Source organism: Chiloscyllium plagiosum, chromosome 8, assembly GCF_004010195.1.
Source record: "Chiloscyllium plagiosum isolate BGI_BamShark_2017 chromosome 8, ASM401019v2, whole genome shotgun sequence".
NCBI classification, from domain to species: Eukaryota; Metazoa; Chordata; class Chondrichthyes; order Orectolobiformes; family Hemiscylliidae; genus Chiloscyllium; species Chiloscyllium plagiosum.
In genome coordinates this window covers 100,930,627-100,941,299 of record NC_057717.1, presented here as the reverse complement: position 1 = coordinate 100,941,299, position 10,673 = coordinate 100,930,627, and the positions used below count along the sequence as shown (strand labels likewise).

Below are 10,673 nucleotides of genomic sequence, written 5' to 3'. Positions count from 1 at the left end.
ATGACTCTATGATTTGGAAAAAGGTATCTGGAGTGGGTTGGAACCAGGGATTTGACACACCCACATTGGTGGCACAGAATTTCATGTTTCTCACCTTCGTTACAGGCCCCTGCTGGTGGGGGCTAAAAATTCTATCCCTTGTCCTTTCTGTTCTGGGCTAACGGCTGGCAGGAGGCTGGCCAGTTCTGCACAGGGAGAGTTATCAAATCATTGGTAGGTGTCAAACTCAGCCACTCTCACCCAAGGAATTCACAAAGTGCCTTTGGAGCAAAACACTGTTCTGAAGCCGTGTGCAGTGAGGAGAGAGACAGAGAGAGAGAGAGAGAGAGAGGGGCAGACAGGAAAGCAGAATGGGAGTGATACCTTAACAGAGGTAATACTCCCTTTGAAAACATGACAAGCTCATGGGGATGGCAGAAAAAGCAAAGATTTTGTCCATGATTTACTGCAGACCTGCGAAGTAGTCTATAGAATATTTCACAATGATTCCGAACATATTGTGTGTATACTGCAGATGTGGAAACAAACTGGGTAAAATCATTGACAGTTGAGGAATTGCTGAGATAGGCGCAGTTATTTGAAACTGAACAACACAGGATGGCAGGGTATGGACATCTCGGTCGCTCAGTGGTTAGCACTGTTGCCTCACAGCATCAGGGACTCTGGTTCGATTCCAGCCTCAGGCGACTGTCTGTGTGGAGCTTGCACATTCTCCCTGTGTCTGCGTGGGTTTCCTCCGGGTGCTCCGGTTTCCTCCCATAATCCAAAGATGTGCAAGTTAGTTAAATTGGCCATGCTAAATTGCCCATTGTGTTCAGGGAGGTGTAGGTTAGGTGCATTAGGGATAAATGCAGAGTAATGGGGAATGATTGGGTGGGATATTCCTCGGAGGGTGGGTGTGGACTTATTGGGCCGAAGGGTCTGTTTGCACACTGTAGGGATTCTATTAAAAAATTTGTCAAATCTGTTCAGACATGTCAGTACACACCTCTAGCCCAGAGGCAGTGACACAGGATGGCTGGGTATTCCCCAAAGTACCAGCCTCAGTTATCCACAGTGTGTAATTAAACCTTGACAAGAAAGCATGCCTTGTCTACAAGTTTGTCATTTATAGTCAATTGGAAGCCTACTCTCCCTAGCTTCACACTGACTCAAAGTTCTTCTGGTCTGGGACATTCCGGCATCCAGACTTCCAATGGATGGACTTCTAACATTTCAGCTGAGTCACAGTTATAAACAACACCATCATCATGGGCATCAGCCAGTCTGTTAGCCAACTGGAATCTCTCAGTGCAAAAAGAGGCCATTTGCCCCACAATGCCCATGTTGGGCTCACTGAAAGAGCTTCGTCCCAGTCACTCTCTCTGTAAGCTTCTCCCTTCAAGTATTTATCCAATTCTCTTTTGAAATACTATTGAACTTTTTTTTAAAAAATGTAGCAATTGGCTGCAACTCATCAAAAGGCACAGTAGAATTTGACTATAACAATTCAACCTTTTGCTACTTGTATTGGCTGCTGTTACAGTGCAACTCAGGTGCACATTAACATTTCATTGAGGTTTGCAGCCATTCTATCATACCAACATTTATATACAAAGTTAGCTCAATGTTCGGTCCAGTGACAGGAATACATTGTAAAGAGCAATTCATCAGTGAGATGTAACCAAGAAGGTGCTTAGAAAGACTGAGGATTGGTCTTGTACCCCAGGCCTAGTATCATTCCCACTACATCTGACTGGACCAGTTTTATGTGGTCTGTTTGAATGGCTGTTCTCCTGATAACATTTCAAAGTGACATAATGGAAGGTAGATTGCACTGCACCAACAGGCAATAAAGCTCATACCACAGGACACTAACCCGTAATACCATCAGAAACCCTTCACACCTAACAAACAACAAGATGGCAGCTGAATAGCAGTTAAATGCTTCAAGAACTAATGTGGTAAACTGCACCTGACCTGCCTCCATCTTTACACTGATATCAAGAGCTGGTGCCATGCAGATTCTTGGCAAACTGAATATTTTTATGATGAAGGCCAGTTGTCACCAGTCTGAGCTAGCTAAAGAGAACATGGTACTGGCATGTCAACTGAGAGGTTGGGCCAAAGTGCAACAATTTCATTCAGGATCTGAAAGTCTGATAGCTCTGGGAGTTGCTACAAATAACTATCTCTTTGCATCTGAAATGCAGAGTGTAATTTCACAAAAAGCCTAGTCCTGGGCAAAGGAAACACTTCACTATTGTTAAAGGGACTGTTTGCTACATATTGCAGAGCCCTCGTCATCTGATTGGAATAATAATCTGAATCAATGCCTCTAGTTTTGAACAGTCAACAAGTCAGGCAACAAAAATAGCCTCAAAACCAGGCCATAGTACAGCTATAGTGTATGAACACAAACATTCCATGTTGGAATGGAGGGCAAGAACTGTTTAAAGCACATTAACTCTCCTACACTACAGCCAATAACAGATGCATGGGTCCCTGTAATAACACGTGCAGCGCCGATTCTGAAATAATTCAGAATATTTTCTAAAATTGCAAGGTGTTGGTAAGGGTTAATGCTAATCTGCAGCCAACTTACATAACTTCAATAATTTACTAACCTTTTTTGACAAGAGCACTTCAGAATATTTAACTATGTGACATGACCACATGTAGAAGCAGTTTAAGCGTGTAATGCACTTAACCAGTATATTTTATACATAAACATGCAATCACATGATGCCGAAACACTATCATTTTTAAATTTTTCACATTCTTTTGAAATATTTAAACCTCTGTAATTTTGTTTGCAACTTAACAAGCACCTTGGCAATCAGAATCTGAGGTTTTAGTATTTTGTTTTCCTCAGTTGCATGGTTTGATTCTTGCGTCACGAACAGTCTGATTTATAATTCGCTTCGCTTGCCGTTTCATTTGCAGGTCTTCCAACTCCGAGCCCCTGCTAAAGTGTCTGACGGCTTATCTCTTTCTTTTCATGAACAGCCACACTGCCTATGTCTTGTGAGGTTGCCATGGATACTGGCTTAGTGACTGGTCCTAACAGGGCTGTGGAGATGCCTTGTTGGTCAGCAAGTGTCTTTGCGTTGTCCCCTGCCTTCCGTCTTTCTGCTGCAGCAGCTGGCACCACAGGGATGGCCATTTTCACAGGCCCAAGTACACTCTTTGCCACAGAGGCCAAATGGTTGACAAAACCCGGTTTGTCTGAGCATGACGACACCACCGCTGGGGAACCTGGCCCAGCCTCGCATGGTGTAGGGGCGGGTGGCTTCTTTATTTTAGTCTCCGGGGCCCCTTTACTCACTAAAGGTGCCTCACATGCTCCTTTGTAACAGTTAACTGGGGCACTTCTATCTCCGGCGTCGGGTCTTTTGGCTGGTTGCAGGAGGCTTTCCTGAGGCAAAATCTCATGACTGTAGACCTTTTTCTCCTCAATCTTGCATGGTTCTTCAACGTTATCTTTGGTCTCACAAGCCATGCTCTTCTTGTGGGCATCTTTTCCATCACTGCTTCCCGCAGGCTTTGTGGCCTCCAGCTTGGCAGGAATTTCCAGTGCTTTGCCCTTTTCCTCAGAGGCTGGCTGGGAACCAGCTGCTGGAGATACATCTTTTGGCTCTGCCCTCTGATTTGGCAATGTCACGGTGCCGTGGTCTGGCATTAGTTTGCAGGCACCATCCTGGTTCTGGGAGCCAGGTCCTAATGGTTCAGTTTGCACTCCTTGGTGTCTCCTTTTCGCAGGATCAATGGACCGCGTCTTCTTGGGTTCCTTGGGCTGATTTTTCTCTGAAGGTTCCAAGACGCAGTTTATTTGGATTGGCTGTGTAACATTGACATTAAGGCTGGTCACTACTGGTGCTGGAGACATTTTCGATTCGGAAGGCGTTGGCAAAGTATCAGGTCTGGGGATCAGTGATAATTCAGAACTCTTGTCCATGCGTGATGTTGAAGCAGAGGATGGAGATGTACCATTCTTTCCTCTCGTGGTACTAAATGGTGTGTCCTTATCTAAGCTTTGATCAGATTTTTTGGCTGCTGCTGTGTTGGAAGATGGATCAGAATTCTGCGCTTTTGAAGCAATAGTCTTTCCATTTGATTCCTTCACTGAAGATGAAGAAGAACCACTAATCCCCTGGTCTTCAGCCAAATGTTTGGTCACGTCTTTAATCCCACTGGAGCTGCTGTGAGAGCTAAATGTGGAACATGTTCTTGTTACGCCATCATGATTTACGTTGACCCCTCCAACTGGAATCTCCTCATGATCATTGATTTTAACCTCTAGTTCCTGCACGGGGTCAAGTCCTTCCCCCCTTTCTTGCCTGATTGTGGAGAATATGTCTCTATCAATCAACGGAGACTCCTGCCTGCCCAGTTTCCTGACAGCCATCTGTCGGAAAGGCCCCACTTCACTGCTGTCACTCTTTGATCCCAGGACTTCTCCCTCCGACTCCATCAGGCTCTGCAGACTGGTGTCACTGTGCAGGCCTTCCTTCCGGAATTCCGAGTGGGATGCCTCGAGGCTGTGCTTGCGGATTGCGAGTTTCTTCTCGGACGAGAGCGGGATGGACAGCTTCTCCGCCGACTGCACCCTCTTGAGGAGCGGGGACCTGGGGGGCTCTGCGCTCTTGGGCCGCGGTCTCACCACCGGGGGCGACGAGTGTAACTTAATGTGGAAGGTCTGCGTGGTGTTGGAGCTGCCCACCGTGTGGGCGGGCAGTGGGAAGGAAGGGTGCTGTGGGGACGGGTGGGTGGGCGACGGAGTGTGAGCGAGAGGGGACAGCGGGATGTTCCCCGCTGACTTGCACCGCGCTGATCTGTACTGGCGTTGGAGCTTCGGGGACAAGCCGTGAAGGCTGCTGGGCCGGATGTGGTGTGGGGTGGCCGGGGAATTTGGAACACTTGAACCTGGGGAGCTACTCTGAGATGAGTTTCCCCCTCCACCTGCGGGGAGGACAGAAATTGTATTAAACTCACAATATGTGCATGCACGTTTGAAATTCATTGATTCTTACCACAGCTTAACGAGAAAGTACAATGATGTGCTAGGGAGAAAGGAAAAAAAGAAATGAAAGGGGGAGATAAAGTGGAAGAAGGCTGTTCATAAACAGGCCAGCATGGACCAGTTGGGACAAATAGCCTGATACTGTATTTAGGATGTAAGCATTACCGGGGTCTGGCAGCAGCGGGAATGCAGTGGTATTATCACTGGACTGTTAGTCCAGAGACCACGTAATGTTCTGGGGGCCTAGGTTCAATTCCCAACCAGAGCAGGTTATGGAAGCTGAATTCAATAAATATTTGAAACTACGATTCTAATGATGACCATTGTTGGGAAAAGATCCATCTGGTTCACTAATGTCCTTTCGGGAAGGAAACTGCCATCCTTCCCTGGTCTACATGTGAGTCCAGACCCACAGCAATGTGGTTGACTCTTAACTGACCTTTGCTGCCTTGCCAGTGACCCCCTCATCCTGTGAATGAGTTTTAAAATACCATTTTCAGTTTCCCACTATCCTCCCCCTGCAAGCTCCTCATCACGCAGCCTTGCTCCAGATATCAGCCCTGCTCATGAGGAATGCCGCCGAAAACCAGCTCTTCAAAACTCAAGACCTTAAGCTGTGGGTTCTCAAAACTTGCAAAAATGGAGAACAGTTTTGTAGATTTTTTCTTCAGCTTAGAGAAAAAGAAATTTCATTGCACTGTCACCCACGAGCAGAATTCACTAAGCCAAGCAGTAAATACCTAAATAGCCAGAGTCTGGCGTGGGTCTGTAGCTCTGTGTAGGTGAGCGGGCAGAAAGACTGTGGGTGGGCGAACCGGGTAAACTGTCGCTGGATGAGAGTGAGCGGTTCAGGGAGGAGAGACTGCGGCTCGTGTGCAGCAGGTTAGACTGTTTCGTTATCTTTCGAAGCAAAGAGCTTCGCTTCTTACTGCTTGAGAGGAGTGGGGAGGAAGAAAGAGAGTTTGAATTAGTTGGCGAGTCATTCATCCACAAAGAACCCTCCCACCGAATTACAGTATGGAGCAGTCAACAGTAACAACAGGCAAAAGCAGGATTACAAAGGGTAGGCAGCATATTGATCATCATGGTCCTTACACCTTTGACCCTTTGAGAGCACATCACAAAGGATGGTGTTGAAGGAAATGCAACTCAGCATTGTTTTGCTCGCTGAACAAAAGTCGCTGCTTATCAGGTTAATTCATTATTTGAGATATTTCTAATGCCATAGGCTGCTACAGTAATGGAAGGTTTGCCATTTATTGAATTTCAGGTTCTGATCTGATCAAGACTAATGTAATAACAACTCAAAAGCATGGAAAGCCAGCGAGAGTCATCTTCGGTTAATAGACAAAATAGCACAGGGTTTTAAATGCTCTCAAAAGAGAACAGTTTTGTACATTCCTTTTCACCTTAAAGAACAGCAATTGAATTGCCCAATTTATTTCACTCTAAGTGCATTAGTATTGAGGTACACTCTTAAGACTGTTCTAATGTGTGTGATGGAGAGGAATCCTACATTTCAGAATTAATTTGTCTCCTTACCTCTCTTGCCCTTCCTTCCCTGTGCTTTTCTTATTCCTCCTGGCCATTTTGGCTTTGTAGCTGGATCTCCGGGCTGGACCAATCTTAATGGATGTGTTCTCAAACGGTGTTGTTGTTACAGTCACTTTGTTTCCACTCTGTAAAGAGAACAGGTTGAGTTCAAAGCAAGAACTAGTGCTTCAGTGTTAAATCTCTGACAATTCTTCAAACTTATTTTTACTTACTGGACAAAGACGAAACCTTAAGAAGTTGAAATTCCACCCAGCTCCCCGGGTTCTGAAGTTTCTCAATGGATTTGGAGAGCGGGGCAACGGTTTTGAAGGCAAAATTGACAGCTGGCCAGTTGGGGCAAGACTGTGATAGTTTTCCCAACCCAGTGAAATGGTGTCATCCAGTAGGGTGTGGCAGAGTTGTCTAAGGCTAAACAGTCTGGAAGCAGGCCATTTGACCCAAACAGTCCTCACCAACCCTCCGAACAGCATCTCACCCTGACCTAGCCCCCTCTACCCCATCCCTGTAACCCTGTATTTCCCATGGCTAACCCACCTATCCTACACACTATGTGCAATTTAGCATGGCCAATCCACCCTAACATGCACATCACAGGAAGAAACTGGAGCACCCAGAGGAAACTCACACAGACAGTGGGAGGATGTGCTCACTCCACACAGATAGTCTCCCGAGGGTGGAATTGAACCCAGGTCCCTGGCGCTGGGAGGCAACAGTGCTAACCACCCTGCAAAATGAAGGAATATGTAATGATATTGTGTTAATTAAGGATTAATTGGGTGAGCATTTGACTGGGTGCACATATATACCTGTACTTATATAGAGAGAATTGTTGTGATGCAATGATAGTGTTCATAATTCTAGGCCAGAAGGCCTGCATTCAAGTTCTCCCTACTCCAGAGGTATGTAATGACATCACTGAACTGGTTGATTTAAAAAAAATATATAATAGGGAAGAATTAATCCATGCCATTTTGTAAACTGAAAATAAAATCAACTAGAAAAATGTACTCTAATTAACTCATAACGTTCATATTTAATATGAAATTATCCTGCTCCCAGACCATTGCCCATGTAAGTGTCCTTAATGGGGTTTTCCAGGGGAGCCCTGGGTGTCACTTCCTGTCCACATGGCAAGGATCAGAAAACTCATTGTGTGGGATTTCAAAGATGTAATCCCATATTCAATCAATGTGCAGTGAATAAATCTGCAATCCTGAATGAGATATATCCCAGGCTGGGGGTTTGCAAGAGAGGAAATATCAGAGCTTCTGGCAGTAATTTTCAAACCCTCTCTGACCACAGGTGAGGTGCCAGAGGACTGAAAGAAGGATAGACCAGGAAATTACAGATCAGTCAGGCTAACCTTGGTGGTGGGAAAGTTATTAGAAAGATTTCTGAGGGACAGAGTATATCTGTATTTGGTAATGATTCGGAGATGCCGGTGTTGGACTGGGGTGTACAAAGTTAAAAATCACACAACACCAGGTTATAGTCCAACAGGTTTAATTGGAAGCACACTAGCTTTCGGAGTGACACTCCTTCATCAGGTGATTGTCACTAGCTCCGAAACCTGGTGTTGTGTGATTTTTTACTTTGTATTTGGTAAGACATGGATTGATCCAGGATAGTCAGCATGAATTTGTTAAGGGAGAGTCACGTTTGCCAAATTCGATCGAACTTTTTAAGGAAGTAACCAGGAGTTTTGATGAGGGTAATGCATTTGATGGGATTACATGGACTTCAGCAAAGCTTTTAATAAGAACCCTCATGACTTCACGATAAGATTTCAAGACATTAAGAGCTCATGGGATCCAAGGGATTGTGGCTCATTTAATTCAAAATATTTACTGAGAAGCAGGAAGTAGAGGGATGTTTCTGTAACAGTATCTGTCTCAGTGGGTTTGTCAGGACTTAGGGCTGGGGCCCTTATTATTTGTGGTGTACCTTAATGATCTGGACATAATTATAATGAGTATGATTAAGAGGTTCATGGATGACACAGAGAATAGTGTAAACTGCAGGAGAATATCAACCACTGATCAGCTGGGCACACCAGTGGCAAATAGAAATCAACACAGAGAAATGGGAGACAATACATTTGGGAGGGCTAACAAGGCAGGGGATTACACTCTGGGTGGCAGGACCCTGGAAAATACTTTAAAGGTCAGAGGGACCTTTGTGCATGTATCTGCAGATCCCTACAGGGAGTTGACATGGACATGATGTGTTGAACAGCCTCCTTCTGTGCTGTAAGCATCTACAAAGAGGATACAAAAGATTGCACAGCACATTTCTGAAGGAGAGCAAGTCGTAACTCCTTGTGTCCTGGACAATTTTTATCCCTCAATCTACATCAAAAAAGCTGATTACCTGGCCATTATAGCATTGCTATTTATATTTCAAAGGTACTTCATTGACTGTAAATTGCTTTGTGATTTCCTAAGGTTGCTATATCAATGCAAGTGTTTGTGTTCCTTTCTCTATTTAAGATGTCAGGTTTTGGTCTCCTCTCACACGTTGAAACATGACATCTACCCTCTTGAATCATTCCAACAGTCCTGTCAAACAGATTAACAGACCAAATGGAGATGTAATCAAATAATGGTTTCAGGCATGAATCTGCATGTACACACATTGTTACATAATCACACATGCACACACTGACTGACACACACACACACACAGACATGTGAACAATATAATAATATAATGGCTGATGTGGCTTTCCTGTCTATCTTCCTATACCCCTCGACTCCCTTGTCACATCTCTATAACTCAGCTTCGAATATATTGTGGCTCAGCCTTCACTGCTTGCTCAGGGAAGGAATTCCAAACTCTAAAACTGACATGCTGACAGATAAACTTCCTCTTCAATCCCACCTTAACTGAGAAATGCATTGTTTGATGATGGCACCCTCAGTTCAGGATTCTACAATGAGGGGAAACACGGTCTCAGCATTTAGCCACTAGAGTTGTCCTTTCAAAATTTCCCATGAAACCCCTATTTGTTCCCTCAGAATCTGTTTCAGTAAGGTCATCTTGCTTTCTTCTAAACCGCAAGGAGTATAGGCCCAACCTGCTCAAACTTTTCTTGTGATTAGAATAATCCTGACAGAGTTACACAGATGTTAATAGTTGAGTACTTTGTCCGAAGTCACACGACACCAGGTTATGTTTGAAATCACAAGCTTTCGGAGTGCTGCCCCTTCATCAGGTGAAGTTGGACTATAACCTGGTGTCATGTGACATCTGACCCCTTGTCCACTCCAATCCAACACCGGCACCTCCACACTGTTGTGTGCGTTATCACAGCAAGTTACCTTCAGTATAAGTTCCACAACTTCTGTGTGGACGAGTCCATGGACAGGTTCCCCATTCACATGAGTTATAAGGTCACCAGCACAAAGTCCAGCTTCGTGCGAAGGTCCTCCATCTTCTACATGCTGCAATGTAGAGAAGAGATGGATTAAATTGCACACCACTCACAAATGGTCCACAGCAACCCACTGAGCTGCTTTGCTTTTGGTGGTTCAGACTCTGAAGGTGCATAATGGATGTTTGAGTGTGATACATTGTGCTGACACAGTGGGTTTTGCAGGGTCAGGCAAGGCTCAGTTCATAGAATCACAGGCCGCAGAAGGGAGTCATTGTCCCATTAAACAAAAGCAAAGTTTGGTGGGTGCTGGAGATCATTTACCCATCATGTTTTTGGTGGAACAATTCAATTATTTCCATTGTCCTGCCCTTCACCACAGCCCTGCAGCTCTGACATTGAATATGGGAACAGCATTCAAACAGAGTCCCGTCCCATTTCATCCACCCCATTTCAACCTTTGAGCAAGTCTTTCTATCCCTTTTTCCCACCTACTCATCCAGTTAACTATGGGCTTGTGGGACTCTGGGTAGCATCCCTGCCTCTGAACCAGAAACTTGGTTCTTCAGGCCTTTAGAACCAGGGAAGGTGCATTCATAATGAGCCAAACAGACTGTGTATTGGCTGCAAATCCTTCCAACACACACTAATGGCAGGTGATAAGAGTGGAAGAGGTTCCTAGAACCTGTCTATGGTCACTATCCATAGATCCAGGTTGTAATAGCTACATAAAAGTGCAGGTAG

The 10,673-nt window shown here is 44.9% G+C and overlaps 1 protein-coding gene across 8 annotated transcripts in view; it reads right to left on the bottom strand.

Annotated features, from left to right (window-relative positions):
* Positions 1–2,896: 2,896 nt before the first annotated feature.
* LOC122552247 (microtubule-associated serine/threonine-protein kinase 1-like) overlaps positions 2,897–10,673 on the bottom strand; it is a 158,032-nt gene continuing 150,255 nt past the window's right edge. For 4 of the 8 annotated variants that reach the window (XM_043694928.1, XM_043694926.1, XM_043694924.1 and 1 more), the window contains 4 exons: positions 9,877–9,999; positions 6,545–6,681; positions 5,743–5,933; positions 2,897–4,941 (listed from right to left, as the gene is read on the bottom strand). In XM_043694928.1, coding sequence (XP_043550863.1) covers positions 2,948–4,941; positions 5,743–5,933; positions 6,545–6,681; positions 9,877–9,999 — 2,445 coding nt within the window. In that variant the 3' untranslated portion in view covers positions 2,897–2,947. The remainder of the gene's footprint in view (positions 4,942–5,742; positions 5,934–6,544; positions 6,682–9,876; positions 10,000–10,673) is intronic. The other 4 variants (XM_043694925.1, XM_043694927.1, XM_043694930.1 and 1 more) reach the window with 1 other exon arrangement.